The sequence below is a fragment of the Octopus sinensis genome, linkage group LG1 (genome assembly GCF_006345805.1).
Source record: "Octopus sinensis linkage group LG1, ASM634580v1, whole genome shotgun sequence".
Classification (NCBI taxonomy): Eukaryota; Metazoa; Mollusca; class Cephalopoda; order Octopoda; family Octopodidae; genus Octopus; species Octopus sinensis.
In genome coordinates, this window is record NC_042997.1 from 190960998 (window position 1) to 190980581 (window position 19584).

At 38.4% G+C, this 19584-nt stretch overlaps 1 protein-coding gene across 3 annotated transcripts in view; it reads left to right on the forward strand.

Annotated features, from left to right (window-relative positions):
- LOC115212627 (FK506-binding protein 15) overlaps window positions 1–19584 on the forward strand; it is a 99328-nt gene that overhangs the window by 40227 nt on the left and 39517 nt on the right. For all 3 annotated transcript variants that reach the window (XM_029781364.2, XM_029781363.2, XM_036507806.1), the window contains exons 9-11: window positions 7969–8112; window positions 9535–9693; window positions 10864–10986. In XM_029781364.2, coding sequence (XP_029637224.1) covers window positions 7969–8112; window positions 9535–9693; window positions 10864–10986 — 426 coding nt within the window. The remainder of the gene's footprint in view (window positions 1–7968; window positions 8113–9534; window positions 9694–10863; window positions 10987–19584) is intronic.

Genomic DNA, 19584 nt, shown 5'->3' on the forward strand with positions numbered 1-19584 from the left:
TATAGAAATCATCCTCATCATCATTATCATTTAATGTCTATCTTCAATGCTGGCATAGGTTGGATGGTTTCACATGATCTAATGGGTCCAGGGACTGTATCTTGCTCCAATGTCTGTTTAGGCATGGTTGGATGCCCTTCCTAATGCCAAATAAAAGGCAATAAAAGCCTCTTACCTCTGTAGAGTTGTAGAAATCTAAATTTACTCAATACTAGCAGTATCACCCAGCGTTGCTCGTGTTTGTTTCGACCCTTTACAATTGGAATTTTTGGAAAGTAAATATTTTGCATTATGTAGCTTGTTATTCTCTTTAAGTGAACATTTTTCTGGTTGAAATACAGCGAAAAATGGCGACACAGCAGTCAAAAAATCGTAAAAAATTGGGATTTTCATAGAAAAAAAACACCTTTTTGATGTAAATAATTTTTGGTGTTAACATGGTCTGATTTGAATTTTTTCTTCTATGGAAGGAAGAGCAAGCCTTCTTCTATCATACTCTCAATTTTGGTCAACTTGCACCGCAGGGTCTTGGAGGAGATAGTGTTAGTTGAAGGCTACCAAACCTGCCACACACTGACAACTTCAGCTTTATATATAGAGATTTCAACTTTCTCCACCCACTAAACTTGAACTAAGCATTTTGAAATGAGAATTTGTCTAAACAACACCAAGTGTACAAGAATATGTAGGCTCTGACATTCAGATCCTTCAATAAACTATTGACAGTAGATAAGGTCATGACAGTTTTGTTTTACACTCTGTTAGCTTTCTTAACTAATCATCACTCTAATAACCTTCTTCCTTTGAAGATTATGGTCCTTTATTTTGTAATACTGTTAAATCAGTGAAAATTTTAATATCTAATATAATTTTGTCTGGAAATTTACATGAAACTTTCAAAAGCTATAATTTGATGTTCTCAAAGTCTTTTAGCAAAAACAAGTTCTACACCTCATGCAAAGTGCCCTAACTAATAATCAGACAAATAGGTTGCGATATTCTTTTTTTTTTTACTCCTTTTACTTGTTTCAGTCAGTTGACTGTGGCCATGCTGGAGCATCGCCTTGAAGGGTTTTAGTTGAACAAATGGACCCCATGACTTTTTTTTTTTAAGCCTAGTACTTATTCAATCGGTCTCTTTTGCCGAAATGCTAAGTTATGGGAACGTAAACACACCAACGCCTGTTGTCAAGTGATAATGAGGGGACAAACACAGACACAAAGGCACGCACATAGATATATATATATAAATATATACAACGGGCTTCTTTCAGTTTCTATCCACCATATCCACTCACAAGGCTTTGGCTGGCCCGAAGCTATATAGTAGAAAACACTTGCCCAAGGTATCACGCAGCGAGACTGAACCCAGAGCCATGTGGTTGGGAAGCAAGCTTCTTACCACACAGCCATACTTACACCTACTGTAGAAGATAACACAATATTTCAAAGAGAAACCATAGATACCAAAACTTTAAATATTGCCATTTACAACTCTCAAGAAATTTCAATGGTCCCTTGTCTGTAGCATCCTTTTTAAAACTATTGTTTTGTCATTGGCCTTAGTTATCTCCCTTGCTTAAATAGTTCAATTACACGATAGGACAGGACATGCCCACTGTTAAGTCGAGAATTGTTTGTCTAATCTTAACAAACTGTGAACAGTTTAACAAATTTATGAAAATGTATAAAAAAAAAACAAGATAGAATAGACGAAATAAACATTAACCATATAAATACCTTCCAATGGGCATAGATTACGATTATAAAGAAATTTCGGTTGGGAAATTTTTTTTCCGAGGGAGTGAGGAGAGGACTTTCGAAGAAAAAGAAATTCATAAATTATTTTTTTTGCTTGAGTGTAATGAGGAAAAAAGTTTGAAAAAATATCTTTTACATTCATATATTTTTCAAGGCTAATGCAGTTTCGCACCTCACCTTCAAAAATTTAATTTACCCCACCCCACCCCAATCTTAAATGTACTGTGTGGCAATTTCATTAAAGCAGATATGTAAAGTGCACTTTCTATGTTCATTTAGCAAAACTAGAAAGTTTTGATATTGTTAAAATCCCCGGCGATCTTTCGTCTCTAGTAGACTTTTCCGTCGATTTCCGTAAAAAATTTTTTTTTTTTTACATATGGGCTTGCGGGAACTTTTAAAGTAATATACATACATATACACATACACCGAGTAAAAAATTTCAGTTATCTCTTTCTTTCACACATTACTCTGTCTCTTCACACACACTAACAGAAGCACTTCACTTACACAACATACTGTCTGTCTCCCACACCCCATCACACACACACATGTACATCAATGCTTCACATGCACGGTAACTTCAAAAGAATTTCCCTCGTCATACAATCGCTTTCTCTTAGTCTCTTTCGCTCTCATTACTTCAAAAGTTCCCGCAAGCCCATATGTAAAAAAAAAAATTTTTTTACGGAAATCGACGGAAAGGTCTACTAGAGACGAAAGATTGCCTCCGGGGCGATCTTTCGTTTGTAGTAGCACGTTTCCGTCGATGATTTCCGTAAAAAACTTTTATTTTTTTACATATAGGCTTGCGGGAACATTTGAAGTAATGAGAGCGAAAGAGACTAAGAGGAAGCGATTTTATGACGAGGGAATTTCTTTTGAAGTTACCGAAGCACATATACACATACACCGAGTAAAAAAATTACACTGAATCGGCCATACATACATACATACACACACATACATTCAGACATACATATACACATACACCGAGTAAAAAATTACACTGAATCGGCCATACATACATACACACACACACACACACATACATAGATACATACACACATACATAGATACATACACACACACACACATACATGCATACATACATATACACATACACCGAGTAAAAAATTTCAGTTATCTCTCTCTTTCACACATTACTCTCTCTGTCTCTTCACACACACTAACAGAAGCACTTCACTTACACAACATACTGTCTGTCTCCCACACCCCATCAAACACACACACACACACATGTACATCAATGCTTCGGTAACTTCAAAAGAAATTCCCTCGTCAAAAAAAATTAATATTTTGTATATAGAAACGGGTAATTTACTGCACAAATTTTAATAAAATCTTATATGGACCCCGGTTAGGAACCACTTGTTCAGTTAAACAAAGCGATCTCCAGTACTCTTTTTTTCTTTTTAAGTCTGGTACATATATTGGTGTCTATTGCTGAGCCGCTAAGTTACGGTGACGTTGTCAAGCGGTGGTGAGACACACACACACACATATTCGTGCGACGGCCTTCTTTTCCGTTTCTGTCCACCAAATCCACATACAAGGTTTAGGGCGCCCCCAGCTATATAGTTGAAGACACTTGTCGAAGGTGTCATACGATAGGGCTGAATCTAGAACCATGTGGCTTGGAAGTAAATTTATTACACAGCCATCCATCGAAATTTTCATAGTTTTCTGTGACATTTTATCTTGGATTTAATTTTTCAAGATTTACAGTTTAATTTAAACAAATCAATTAACTATCAATGCTGCCATTTAAAACAAAAATAAAATCTTGGGTCTCTGTATCTGAAAGTGATTATTTTTAAACCTAAGGTACATAAGCCAAATATAATATTCCGTGGAGATAACACAGATTAGCTTTTGGTGTATGTTTTCTTTTACGATTCTATCTCATTGCTCTGTAAATCGTTTTAAAATCATGCAAATTTAAAACGAAAAAATCTTGGGTCTCTGTGTCTGAAAATGATTATTTTAAGCCTAAGGTACATAAGCCCAAATATAATATTCAGTTATGAAAGTAGAGATAACACCGATGAGCTTTGGTGTATGTTTTCTCTCACGATTCATTCTCATTGCCCTGTGAATCGTTCTAAAACCATGCAAATTTACTTCAAGAAGCATTGGCACGCAATCAAACGCTAATGTTGCTAAAACAAAAAACATCCCCAACGACATTTCTTATGTGGCGACGGCATAACAGAGTAATATGATGTTTATTTATTTTTCATATAATTATTAACATTTTTACTTGGTATAATTATCAACATTTAAATTGTTTTTGTCCGTTTGTATTTTTTTTTCTTTCTACAGTATCGTAGTTCATGTATATTATCGACTGATCTTAATATTTTTTTCGTATAACAGCATTGTTATTGTTTAATCCTAGATAGGCTTTCATTGACTTCGATAATGAAAGGCATTCCAGCTATGACTATCCCAACTTTTCTGAGCTGTGTGTCACCAGCATTATATTATCCATTTCATTTTTCTAACACTAGTGTATGTTCTGATAGAGATTTTGTTCCTATTGCTTACAGGTCGTTGGTTTGACATTGTTATTACTTACTAGCAGTATCGCCCGGCGTTGCTCGGGTTTGTAAGGGAAATAACTATATAAGCATTTTTAGAGATGTAAAGTATAATAGCCATCTCAATATGGCTAGCCACAAAGGGGGGGGGGTGTTACTGTAGGTTTTTACGTTCTGAGATTTAATAATAAATTTTTAGAGAGTTACTTTCCTTATATATGCCAAAAATGCATTAAAAAATGGGAAAAATTGTTGGTAAATTTTTTTTTAAATCGTAGACTCATCGTAGACGCGCGCTAATACCCAGAAGGGCTCGATATGAATCACGACTATAAGATACCCGGTTTTGGTTAAACTGCACCGCAAAATGTGAGAGTAGTTAGGAATCTAAATCGTAGGAGACAGACACACAACTTGACTTTTATATATAAAGATAAGTCCAGATTTTAGCGTATATCCCTAATAGATCCTTAAAAAGAAAATCTAATGGACAATTTAAAATCTTATGTTTTAGATGAAATAAGTATATATGTGTGTGCATATATATATATATACAGGTGGAGCTGCAATGGCCTAGTGGTTAGGGCAGCGGTTTCGATTCCGAGACCAAGCCTTGTGTGTGTTTATTGAGCGAAAACACCTAAAGCTCCACGAGGCTCCGGCAGGGTGGTAGTGGCGATCCCTGCTGTACTCTTTCGTCGCAACTTTCTCTCACTCTTTCTTCTGTTGGCCTGCTCGCTCAGCCAGCGGGGTGGCGTCATTTGAAGGCTAAAAAACAATGCGAAGCGCATTGTGACCAGCGATGTGTAGCAACATCTGATAGCCTGGTCGGTCACGTGATATGTGGTAAGTAGCTTGCTAACCAACCACATGGTTCCGGGTTCAGTCCCACTGCGTGGCATCTTGGGCAAGTGTCTTCTACTATAGCCTCGGGCCGACCAAGGCCTTGTGAGTCGATTTGGTAGACGGAAACTGAAACAAGCCCGTCGTATATATGTGTGTGTATGTTTGTGTGTCTGTGTTTGTCTCCCTAGCATTGCTTGACAACCGATGCTGGTGTGTTTACGTCGCCGTAACTTAGCGGTTCGGCAAAAGACACCGATAGAATAAGTACTGGGCTTACAAAGAATAAGTCCCGGGGTCGATTTGTTCGACTAAAGGCGGTGCTCCAGCATGGCCGCAGTCAAGTGACTGAAACAAGTAAAAGAGAGTAAAGAGTATGTATACATACACACAGAGGTTTGTCGATGCAACAGGGAAAAATAAATCTCAAGAGAAAGCGCGACTGGAAAGTACTGTTGTTCATACCTATTTCTTTATTACCCACAAGGGGCTAAACACAGAGGGGACAAACAAGGACAGACATAGGTATTAAGTCGATTACATCGACCCCAGTGCGTAACTGGTACTTAATTTATCGACCCTGAAAGGATGAACGGCAAAGTCGACCTCGGCGGAATTTGAACTCACAATGTAACGCAGACGAAATACCTATTTCTTTATTACCCACAAGGGGCTAAACATAGAGGGGACAAACAAGGACAGACATAGGTATTAAGTCGATTACATCGACCCCAGTGCGTAACTGGTACTTAATTTATCGACTCCGAAAGGATGAAAGGCAAAGTCGACCTCGGCGGAATTTGAACTCACAACGTAACGCAGACGAAATACCGCTAAGCATTTCGCCCGGCGTGCTAACGTTTCTGCCAGCTCGCCGCCTTTTGAACTGTTGTTCATACCGCCGTTCTCCTTAAATGTTTAGAGAGAGCGAAAAACGGGCTTTAAAATGATATATAAAGTCAAAGTAATTTAACGAAAATTAATTTGAATCTACATAATTTAAAACCAAAATTTAAAACTGCACAAGAACTTTTTTGACAACCTAATATATATTATTGTTTATGGCCTGTCAGGGAGTTACCATTGGTTTCACACCTATAATGCTCTTTAGCAATATAGGGGACTTGTTAGGTCTACTGACTGGGGGCAGAGGGACAAACACAGACACACGAACACATACATACATATATACAACAGGCTTCTTTCAGTTTCCGTCTACCAAATCCACTCACAAGGCATTGGTCGGCCCGGGGCTATAGCAGAAGACACTTGCCCAAGATGCCACGCAGTGGGACCGAACCTGGAACCATGTGGTTGGTTAGCAAGCTACTTACCACACAGCCACTCCTGCGCCTAAAATTTCTTTAGATTTGTTTTTAGACTTTGGTTATAATGATTCTGCTAAAAAAGAAAAATGGGCATTCTTATAGAGTAGTGTTGGAAATTACTTAGTGCACTACAGATTGTAATTTCTTTGGATGTGTTTGTTTCAAGCATCACATTGTGGATTTCAATTCTGAATTTAAGCAAGAGAGAGAGAGAGAATACAGAAAATTTTGAGGTTGTGGTGGGAATTTTTTGGCTCCTCATCTTTTGTGATTCTTCTAGTTTTTTTGATCTTTTCAGATTTATGTAATACATATTTTTTAAGAATCATAATTTTTAGATGCTTAAACATAATTCTGAAAACGTTTGGGGTCACAAAAAAAAGTCAACACTGAAAAGTCACAAAATGGAAATAGAAGCAAAATTCCATCACCCACCACCTCTTTAAAAAACCCTTTTGTATCATAATCTACCATGCTTGAAATGTTATTGCTTGAAGTACTAGATAATTTATGACTCAAGCACCCAGCACTTACTGTAAAGTGGTTGGTGCTAGGAAAGGCAGCCAGCTATAGAAACTATGCTAAAGCAGACATTACAGAACAATGAAGTCTTTGGACACCCACTGGATCCTGTCAAACTATCCAACTCCTGGAAAAATGGAACATGTACATCATGTGATCATTATCATTCATTTAACATCTGTTTTCTATGCTAGCATGGGTTGGATGGTTTGACTGAGGTCTGGAAAGCCAGTGGTTGCTTTAAGCTCCAATCTGATCTAGCAATGTTTCTACAACTGGATGCCCTTCTTCACGCCAACCACTCTGAGAGTGTAGTGGGTGCTTTTTACGTGCCACCGGCACAGGAGCCTGTCGGGTGGCCCTGGCAGCAATCATGTTCAGATAGTGCTTTTTATGTGCCACTGGCACGGGATACTTTTATAGGAATACAAAAAAAATTACTATTGACTCGGGTATTTTGACAGAAAGTATGAAAAGGAGAGAAAATCCATGTAAAAAAATTATCAAATAATTGAAATTAAAAGATTTATTTTTATATTATCATAATCACCAATGTTTAAAGCAAATAATTGTGTAAAAAATTCAAATAAACAAAAACCTATATAAAAAAAAATTACATAATGTTGTGAGAGTTTTTTTCTTTTTGTCAGAATCTCTGATATTTTGAAACGTGATTCCACAAAATTTTTAGAAAAAGATTTTCATTGTTGAGGTTTTTTTTTTTTCTTTCTCTGAGAATCATAATCTCCTGTCTTTACAACATAGAAATCTGAAGACAGTTTTAGAAAGAAAATTAAAAATAAGCTTCATCGGGCAAACACATAATCTGAAACTTCACAAAAATGCTAAATGACCCCCCCCCCACACACACACACAACTATGATATTGTTTTTGCATCTTGTTTTGGTTTTTTTCTTTTTTTTTTTAACATTATACTCTCTTATTTGCAGGGTTGGGACATAGGTGTTGTTGGGATGAAGAAAGGTGGGCATCGTGTTTTGGTCGTACCACCAAACCTTGCGTATGGTGAATCAGCCATGGGTATCCAAGTACCACCTAATTCTTCGTTAGTGTTCCAAATTGAAGTAACTCGGGTAACTATATTTTTTTTTTATTTCTATCCTTGCTTATTTGTTTCTTCCATTTTATATGGAATTTGTTAGACAATATGGAAGTCCATTGTATGTATGTATCACCAGTGTATATCAGCAAGAAAATTGACAACCAAGTGCTTTCTTGTTTCTTTACTGCCCACAGGGGGCCACATGCAGAGGGGACAAACAAGGACAGACAAACGGATTAAGTCGATTACATCAACCCCAGTGTGTAACTAGTACTTATTTAATTGATCCCGAAAGGATGAAAGGCAAGTTGACCTTGGCGGAATTTGAACTCAGAACATAGCAGCAGACGAAATACCTATTTCTTTACTACCCACAAGGGGCTAAACACAGAGGGGACAAACGGATTAAGTCGATTATATCGACCCCAGTGTGTAATTGGTACTTATTTAATCGACCCTGAAAGGATGAAAGGTAAAGTCGACCTTAGCAGGATTTGAACTCAGAACGTAGCGGCAGACGAAATACCTATTTCTTTACAACCCACATGGGGCTAAACACAGAGAGGACAAACAAGGAGAGACAAATGGATTAAGTTGATTCTATCGACCCCAGTGCGTAACTGGTACTTAATTTAATCGACCCTGAAAGGACGAAAGGCAAAGTCGACCTCGGCGGAATTTGAACTCAGAACGCAGCGGTAGACGAAATACCGCTAAGCATTTTGTCTGGCTGCTAACGTTTCTGCCAGCTCGCCGCCTTTAGTAAACTTTCTAATAAACATTCCTTGTGGCATTCATTCTACCCATGTTGAACAGTCATTCCCATCAGCTCCAATGCAGAGAGCCAATGATTGACTTTTGAGAAGACTGTAACCAATGCCACTATTGTTCACAAAATGTGGTTATAATTTAAATTAATTAGACTTACCTTCAACATCAATGGAAATTGTAGCTGTGATACCAGTGCCGGTGGCACGTAAGAGAACTATCCGTACATGGCCATTGCCAGCACCGCCCCGACTGGCCTCCGTGCCAGTGGCACATAAAAAGCACCATCCGATTGTGGCCGTTGCCAGCCTCGTCTGGCACCTGTGCAGGTAGCACGTAAAAAGCACCCACTACACTCACGGAGTGGTTGGCGTTAGGAAGGGCATCCAGCTATAGAAACACTGCCAGATCAGACTGGGCCCGGCACAGCTTTCTGGCTTCCTAGACCCCAGTTGAACTGTCCAACCCATGCTAGCATGGAAAACGGACGTTAAACGATGATGATACACTACTCTGCATATCTCTATTTTAGACTGCCTTCATTTGTTTTCATGATTAAAATTTCTGAGCACACTGAAAGCCACCGCCTCTCTGGGTGGGGTTCTTACAGAGTATAATAAAGCTGCTTATATAATCTGGTTTCCAATTTAAATGTAACTTTGCCATCTTTTTGTTTACTCTACAGGTAAAATTATCTAAAAGTGAAGAGACATCAGAGCCAAGTGTTGCTTCTGACTCTGTTATGCAATCTCCATCTGAAACTGGGAACTTTGATTCAGATGGAGCTCCAACTGAAGAGACTGTTAAAAGCAGATCTCGATCTATTAATGAACAGTTGGCACAGGTAATTTCTTTTAATTATAAATTAAATTCAAAATGATTTTCCAGTACCAAATACTTTGTTATAAATGATCAATATAATAATGATAACACTGTGTAACATTTTTTTTTTGTCTTTGGTCAATAAGTGTTTTTTCCTATTTGTTTCTGTCTAGAAATCAAAGGAAATGACTACTATTCCCGTCAAACTTTGCTTTTGTGACCTGGTCATCAATGTTTTGAAACTGACCAGTTTTCCATTACATTTCAGACACATTCAGCACTGAGTTGCTGAAGCAGAAATATCATCATCATCATCATCGTTTAGCATCTGCTTTCCATGCTGGCATGGGTTGGATGGTGCAACTGGGGTCTGGGAAGCCAGAAGGCTGCACCAGGCCCAGTCTGATCTGGCAATGTTTCTACGGCTGGATGCCCTTCCTAACACCAACCACTCGATGAGTGTAGTGGGTGCTTTTTACATGCCACCAGCACAGGTGCCAGACGAGGCTGGCAAACAGCCACGATCGGATGGTGCTAGTAAATATTCTGCTCAACACCACAGATTTGCTTGCTAGTTGCTTGACCACAAGGTTTCTTGACCTTAACAAGTTTAGCATTTCCCTTAGTGGCTGATAATATATGAAACTCAGAGCAGGAGTAGTGGAGGAGCATCATAACCATGTGTTGAGAGGGATTCTTTAGGGTTTGAATAAATGTAACGAAAGCAAAGTATAAAGGAGATATTAGCCATTTTTCATACAAATAGAAAATAAAAGTTGCTACACAAGGACAAAAACCGTGTTACACTGTGTATATGGAGCACTCCGTCAGTTACGACGACGAGGGTCCCAGCTGATACAATCAATGGAACAGCTTGCTCGTGAAATTAACGTGCAAGTGGCTGAGCAATCCACAGACACGTGTACCCCTAACGTAGTTCTCAGGGAGATTCAGCATTACACATACTGTGACAAGGCCGGCCCTTTGAAATACAGGTACAACCCACTTTTGCCAGCTGAATGGACTGGAGCAATGTGAAATAAAGTGTCTTGCTCAAGGACACAACGCATCGCCGGGAATTGAACTCACGACCTTACAATCGTGAGCCGAATGCCCTAACCACTAAGCCACACACCTTCACAGTGTAATTTCAAATCTATTAACCAAGTCTGTTTTTTGGGTTTTTTTCCAGTCTCCTAAAAGTGATAAAGCCCGACTAATATCTCGAATGGCACGGATGGGGCAACCTATGTTGCCTGTAGCCGGAGTTTCGGTTTCTTTAGCAAGTGGTGACAGTGAAACTGAAGATACACTGGTAAGTGACTATCCAGAGAAATTGGCATTTAATCCTTTATATTTCTTTATTGCCCACAAGGGGCTAAACATAGAGGGGACAAACAAGGAAAAACAAAGGGATATCAACCCCAGTGCGTAACTGGTACTTTATTTATCGACCCCGAAAGGATGAAAGGCAAAGTCGACCTCGGTGGAATTTGAACTCAGAATGTAACAGCAGGCGAAATACCACTAAGCATTTCACCCGGCGTTCTAACGTTTCTGCCAGCTCGCTGTCTTTTGGCATTTAATCCTTTAGCATTCAGCTTATTATAATGTTTATTTATTCACATTTTGAATTAACTGTGCGTTATCCCACAGCTTTGAGATTTCAACAATGTGGTTGTTTATTTTTAGAATGACATTGTGGGTTGGTTTCAGAGGCTATATGTGGTCAGTTTGAACATAAAACAGGTAGAATATGATGAGCTTAAATACTAAACAGGTCAGATATGACCAGCTTAAATACTAAAGATAAAAATTTTTTTTAAATTCGAGCGAGGTCGTTACCAGTGCCGCTGGATTGGCTCCTGTGCAGGTGGTACGTAAAAAACACCATTTGAGCGTGGCCGTTGCCAGTACCGCCTGACTGGCCCTCATGCCGGTGGCACATAAAAGCATCTGCTACACTCTTGGAGTGGTTGGCGTTAGGAAGGGCATCCAGCTGTAGAAACTCTGCCAGATCAGATTGGAGCCTGGTGCAGTCATCTGGTTCGCCAGTCCTCAGTCAAATCGTCCAACCCATGCCAGCATGGAAAGCAGACCTTAAACAATGATGATGATGATGATTAAGTATGATGCTTTAAGTTAAAAGTAAGTTCTGTATTTACTCAAGAATAATACAATCTCAAATATAATGGCAGCACTCACTTTATGTACCTAAAAATCAGTATTATATTTGATCCTTTTGAGGTTTTTTGCTTACATTCAAGAAATTAGTGCCCCTTCTCCCTGATGTTTTGTGTTAAAAATCTTGCATTATACACAAGTAAATACAGTAGTCTGTTAGCATTTATGAAAAACAATATCAATGAAAACCACCACACATCAAATTGCCACTCCAGAAGAGTGGATTGGTCAAATCGTTAGAGCTTTCAACAAGATGTGGTATCTATTCCAACCCTTTGCATTCTGCCAATAACACCTGTAATGACACTGGTTCCAAGTTGTGGCAGACCTCAAATCTCACCCTTTGGACAACATTGGTGACTTGGAGAAGGTAGACTTGCATTCATGGGCAACTACCTGTTCTCTACAAAGAAATACTTGTCCAGGTTTGTATACACAAATGCAGATTGTCAACCTTGATTGATGGAGGTCCCCTTTCACATCAAAATGTCTAATAGTTAATCTAAAATAATAATAAGTGCACCCTTTTAAAGCCTAGCCAGGCTTATGGGCTCGGTTTCCCGGTTTCTATGGTGTATGTGTTCCCCAGCTGGACGGGACGCCAGTCCATCGCAGCGTTACTCATTTTTACCAGCTGAGTGGACTGGAGCAATGTGAAATGAAGTGTTTTGCTCAAGAACACAACGCATCGCCCGGTCCAGTAATCGAACCCACAATCTTACAATTATGGTGCTGACTCCCTAACCACTAAGCCGCGTGCCTCCACAATAGTTTATCTACTTTTATGTAATACTGCCTGGCATTGAGAGTTCACAGCTCTGATACTATGACATGGGATTAAAATGTCACAGGAAAGAATCACAAGACTGATTCTTCAAGCTGAACCAAGTGGCAGGAGATCTAGAGATAGGCCAAGAATATGATGATTGCATAATATCCATAATCTCAGTTCATCATTCTTGGAAATCCAGGCAAAAAATGTTGATGGTTGATAGGACCCTACAAAGGACGTACCTGAGAACTCTACCCCCCACAACTCTCCCAGGAATTGTGGGCTAAAAAGATAAAAGGCAATGAAATGGAAGTAAAAAGCACCCACTACACTCACGGAGTGGTTGGCGTTAGGAAGGGCATCCAGCTGTAGAAACACTGCCAGATCAGACTGGAGCCTGGTGCAGCCTCCTGGCTTCCCAGAACCTGGTCGAACTGTCCAACCCATGCTAGCACGGAAAACAGACGTTAAACAATGATGATGATGATACTTTATATAACTAAAATGTTCTCTCATAGAATGCTTGTTGCAAGTAATATAGAATAGAGATATTCTTGTAAACCAAGCGTTTGACTTGGTTTCTAATTTTAGAAATTTCCACATAGTTGAAGTTTGGTACCTATCATCATGCAATGTCTATAATCCATGCTGGCATAGGTTGGACAGTTTGACAGGATCTGACAGGTCACAGGACTGTGTTGATGTTCAAAGTCTGTTATGGCATGGTTTCTATTCTTAGATGCCCTTCCTCAGAGTGTACTGAGTGCTTTTCCATGTCACCTGCACTAGTCTTGATTGACAAAACTCAATCATGGGAACTTGTCTTGCAAGCTCACCAAGTAGCTTGCAAGACCCCTTCATTGAATGAGATGCGAAAATATGATAGAGGGATAGGATCAGGTGTCTTGCAGTGGAGGAGATACATAGCTACCCCAGTTGGAAAACGAGAAAAAATACTGGTGATGAGGTCAAAGTACAAGAGGGAACCCACGTAAAAAAATATTTCATATAGTTTATAGGCGTAGGAGTGGCTGTGTGGTAAGTAGCTTGCTTACAAACCACATGGTTCCAGGCTCAGTCCCACTGTGTGGAACCTTGGGCAAGTGTCTTCTACTATGGCCTCAGGACAACCAAAGCCTTGTGAGTAGATTTGGTAGACGGAAACTGAAAGAAGCCTGTTCTGTATATATGTATATATACATATGTATGTGTGTGTTTGTCCCCCACAACATCACTTGACAACCAATGCTGGTGTGTTTACGTCCCCGTAACTTAGCGGTTCGGTAAAAGAGACCAATAGAATAAGTACTAGGCTTACAAAGAATACGTTTTTGGAATCGATTTGCTCGACTAAAGGCGGTGCTCCAGCTTGGCCACAGTCAAATGACTGAAGCGAGTAAAAGAGTATAGTTATATATTTTGCATGCACAAGGTCCATTGTCATCATCATCATCAGTTTATACGCAATTTTCCATGCTAATACCTGTGGGATGGGTCTTCTCCAGCACAGTATTTTTGTCACTTTGTCATCTGCTTTGTTAGGTTTATCCTTTTGAGATGGCCTTCCCTCATTCTTCCATCATCTTCTTCCGCCTTTCTCTACCACAGGCACATTCCATTTGAATTGTCTGTCACTTCTTTATTCAACTTTTGCCCTTCATATGTACCACATGTTCATACAACCCAGTTTCCTTTCTTGTACACTACATCTGATTTTTCTTATACTCAATTCATCTCTCATTTGTATTCTGCTTTTCATACACACAAAGATTACGCTTCTAGCAGAGCATGCTTGCTTCACTTCTTTCCAACCTTTTATTCACCCTCTGCATTCGCTGTTCATGTTTTGCTACCCTACAGCATAGCACCTCATCTACAAAACCCTATACACTCTACCTTTCACTTAAAGACAAATCTTGTTACTAGTAGAGGTAATAGCTCCCTGAACATTTTCCCACACCTTTCTTACTCTGGCTGACATGCTTTAAGAATAACCTCTTCCTCTGATAATTAGGTTACCTAATAAAGAAGCTGTCAACTTCTGAGCATTTGAAAGAATTTACTCCACGGGAGCTCTTACTGCCAACTATGATATACCAAGTCCTTATTCACTTTCAGTCTGCCTCTGGTCCTGGTGCACTTCTTGTGCTACCATACTTTACATTTGGTACTCAGAGATTTTCTACCTATTTCTGTTCTGCATATTGTATATGGCCACCACACTGATGACAGCAGGATCCTTTCCTCTTCCTTGCAAATGAAAACTTATGTCTTTTCTAAACTTACTTTGAGGCTGCTGAAGTCTATGCTCTACTTTCATATTTGAAATTTCTTCTCTAATTCTCTGACATGTTCAGCTATCAAAATTTAGGTCATCAGTATACAGAAGACTGCAGGAACAGCTGGTCTTAAACCCTTATGTTGTGGCTTAGAAAACTATAAATAGACGGGGGCATGTAAACCGAGCCCTGATAGATACTTACTTGTATGCTAAATTCCTCATTCAATGCATTGCTGACTTCCTCATGCTAATGTTTTGGTTTTTCTGATGGGCACACATCCCCGTACATTGCTTTCCTGTCTTTCACAAGTCATTCATTTACTTATGATTTTCTTCAAAGGCTACTGAGTTCAATACCCAGTCAAAGGTACAGTGGCTTACTCTTAGCAAAAAACTTTGCCTGTAGTTGTCTCACTAAGAAGAAAGGATTAGTGGTACCCCACCCATCTACAAATCTGAACTGCATCTCATCTAAGCTAATTCCATTTTTAATCTGTTGTGCTGCAACTTTTTATCCTTTTTTTTATATATATAATCTGATCCATTAACTTCAAAACTGTATAGTTGCTTTTTTGTAGAGTAGATCCTTTTGGCTTTATTGAAGTTGTTGATGATACCATTACACCAGTCATTCACTATGCCACTTCCCTGATTAATGAATGTATCTTACTTCACCAGATATTTTTATCACTATCCTAGATAGTCCAGCTGCTCTTCTTGCATTTATATTTTTAGTCATGTTTTCAACCTATCAACTTTAATAGCTACTTCCTTCTGTTGGATCTACTTGGAGTAGACTCTATTCCTCTCACATATTCCTCTCATTCAGCAACCTCTTATTACATTTTCATACCTGTTTATCAGCTTCAGTTACGGCATGTGCACCACTATCATTGTATACCTACTTCCCACTAAAAACCGCTTAATTCATAGTAACACGTTGCTTTGCAACTGTGAATGACCCGTGTTTATTTTCCTTCCATCACAGAATATTGGGAAACTTCTTACTTTCATTTTCTCTCCTTGCTAAATATATATGTTTCTTTATTAACCACAAGGAGCTAAACATAGGGGGGACAAACAAGGACAGACAAACGAATTAAGTCGATTACATCGACTCCAATGCGTAACTAGTACTTAATTTATCGACCCCGAAAGGATGAAAGGCAAAGTCGACCTTGGCAGAATTTGAACTCAGAACGTAATGGCAGACGAAATATGGCTACGCATTTCGCCCGGCGTGCTAACCGTTCTGCCAGCTTGCCACCCTACTCCTTGCTAAATATATTTAATGTCTACTCTTTTAATTATTTAGTATGGTTCCCTCTTTTTCCTCACCTTTCTTCTAGTTTTTCGGGTCTATCTTTTAGATTTTATGGCTCTATCAATTGACCGTTCCACCATCATGTCAACTTTCATTTTGGCTTGAACTTTGTTCCATCCACAGACCTAGCCTGAGACCCCAACAGGTTTTCTTAGAGAAACTTCCAGTTGTCCTCTATTAGATTAATCTCTGTATCTACCTCTTCATTGTTTGTCAACTAGTATTTTTTTTAACTTGCATTTAATAGAGGGATTTGGGGGAAACTTCCATACCTTTCTTCTCTAGATTCTCTTACCTCTTTGAAATGCATGTAGTTCTTATCCCAAGGTCATTTATTTAGTAATTACAACCAATTGCCTATCCATTTCCTGGTATGCATGAAGTCTTTGGCTTTGCTTGTTTGGTAGATAATAAGGTAGCTTGCCTGTTCCCAGGAGTTAGTGCTATAAATGTTTAGGTCATTTGCATCGCTGATAACCAAGAGACTTAATCCCTCTTCATTCTTAATGTCTCAAAGCTCAATTTGATTAGAAATATTTAAATAAATATTTGATCAGAGGAAAATAAAAACTAAGCCTGATAGCTCTCACAATGGAAATTAGTTAACAAGGATGTAATACCAAAAATATGACATCAGAATTGGATAAGCTGGAATGATATTTTTTATTTACTTATCACTAATGAATATTTTTAGAGACGGTTTGCTGCAATGAGAGACAACTCTCACATTTGTCTCAATATTTCCACTGAAAAAATTCCCAAATAAAATGTGATGGATAATGTGGATTTCTGAAATGTTAGAGGTTACTATGTTGAGGCCTCTTGCAAACTTCTCCAGTATTGAATTCTAGCTACCTTGTTATCACAAATGATGATTTTATCCCTCCTCATTCCTAACAGCTTCCGTTATACTGGAGTAGCCATCATGTTACCCAACATGGTTGTCATCATTTGTGGTAACAAGGCTGCTAGAATTCAATACTGGAGAAGTTTGCAAGAGGCCTCAACATAGTAACCTCTAACATTTCAGAAACCTACATTATCCTTCACATTTTATTTGGGAATTTTTTCAGTGGACACATTGAGACAAATGTGAGAGTCATCTCTCATTGCAGCAAACCATCTCTAAAAATATACATTAGTGATAAGTAAATAAAAAATAATATTATCATTCCAGCTTATCCAATTCTGATGTCATATTTTTGGTATTACATCATTGTTAACTAATTTCCATTGTGAGAGCTATCAGGCTTAGTCTTTATATTCCTCTGATCAAATATTTATTTAAATATTTCCAATCAAATTGAGCTTTGAGGCTACATATTGATAAATAGAATGATATTTTTATATATATACATAGATATAAACATGTAAATATAATGTAGGTAGTTAGGGAAAATCCCAGCTGTATATATATATATATATATATATATATATATATATATATATAGACTGACAACCAGCCAAAGGAACCTACTGTTCATATCTTGTAACCGGCTCTGCTGTTCGTTATATCTAACCAAATCACTTAATTACTCTCAGTGCCTCAATCTGCCTAGTTGTAAATAGAAGTAAGAAACCACAGCGTTGTAGAATTGATAAATTTCACTCAGCTGATACTGAATTATGTCCTGCCAATATTTTCAAGAGGTTCGTGTTCTGTCAGGTTATGTTCATCATCATCATCATCATCATCGTCGTTTAAATCTGCCTCAGTAAATTCCATCCATCTCATGCAAGCATGGAAAAGTGGACATTCAAACAATGATGATTATGGTGGCTTATAAATATTTTTAAAGTAACAAAGGGAATTTTCCTTAAATACCAAAAACTTTTTAATTTAATTTCTCACTTCTTTTTCTCATTTCATTTATTTTGTTTTATATTTATTTTAATTTCAATCAAATTTTAAAGACAACCAAACCTACACTATCTTAGATTATAACTTTTAATGTTATATTGATTACATTTGAAACTTTGCGGCCACAACAGACTTTTTTCTAATTCAAACTACTACTTTCTTTTACTTGTTTCAGTCATTTGACTGTGGTCATGCTGGAGCACCACCTTTAGTCGAGCAAATCGACCCCAGGGCTTATTCTTTGTAAGCCCAGTACTTATTCTAATCGGTCTCTTTTGCCGAACTGCTAAGTTACTGGGACGTAAACACACCAGCATCGGTTGTCAAGCGATGTTGGTGGGACAAAACATACACACACAAACACACATACTTATATACGACGGGCTTCTTTCAGTTTCTTTCTACCAAATCCACTCACAAGGCTTTGGTCAGCTCAAGGCTATAGTAGAAGACATTTGCCCAAGGTGCCACGCAGTGAGACTGAACCTGGAACCATGTGGTTGGTAAGCAAGCTACTTACCACACAGCCACTCTTACACCTACATTAATATTTTGCTGTAAACTCTATGGATAACATAGTAACTTAACAGCTTTTATTTGGCTCCATTGCTTGCCAAAGTTCTAATAAACAATCCAGTGTTAGAAATACATTTTTTAAACAATTTTTAATGATATAGTTGTATGAATATTTTACTATTTTAGTTCTAAAATTACAGGTCAGGAAAAGTACATGCAGTGTTCAAATATTTGTTTATTTTATATCTGTATCTTTTCACATCTTCTTCTCTCTCTTTCTCTCTCTCTCTCTCTCTTCTTTCTCTCTCTCTCCCTCCTTCTCTTTCTCTCTCTCTTTCTTTCTCATGTATATCTTTTCACATCCTCTTCTCTCTTTCTCTCTCTCTTTTTCTCTCGTATGTCTTTTCACATCCTCTTCTTTCTTTCTCTCTCTCTCTCTTTCTTTCTCTCCTCTCTCTTTCTTTCTTTCTCTCTCTCTTTCTTTCTCTCTTTCTTTCTCTCTCTTTCGCTCTCTCTCTCTCTCTTTTTCTCTCTTTCTCACTCTTTCTCTCTCTCTTTCTCACTCTTTCTTTCTCTCTCGTGTGCATCTTTTCACATCTTCTTCTCTCTTTCTCTCTCTCTTTCTCTTTCTCTCTCTCTTTCTTTTTCTCTCTCTCTTTCTCTTTCTCTCTCTCTTTCCTTTTCTCTCTCTCTCTCTTTCTCTCTCATGTGCATCTTTCAATCTCTCTCTCTCTCTCTCTCTCTCTCTCTCTCGTGTATATCTTTACACATGCCTCTCTAAATCTCTCGACACTACCCTCTCTCTACACCTTCACTCTCTATCTCTTCATACCCTCCTCTCTCTAGCTTTTTACAACTCCTTTCCCTGTATTCCCCCTTCTCTTTTTTTAACCCACTCTCCCATTCCTCTTCCTCTCCCTTCACAACTTCTCTTTCTTTTATCTTCCTTCATCTGTCTGAGCTGTACATTTCCAA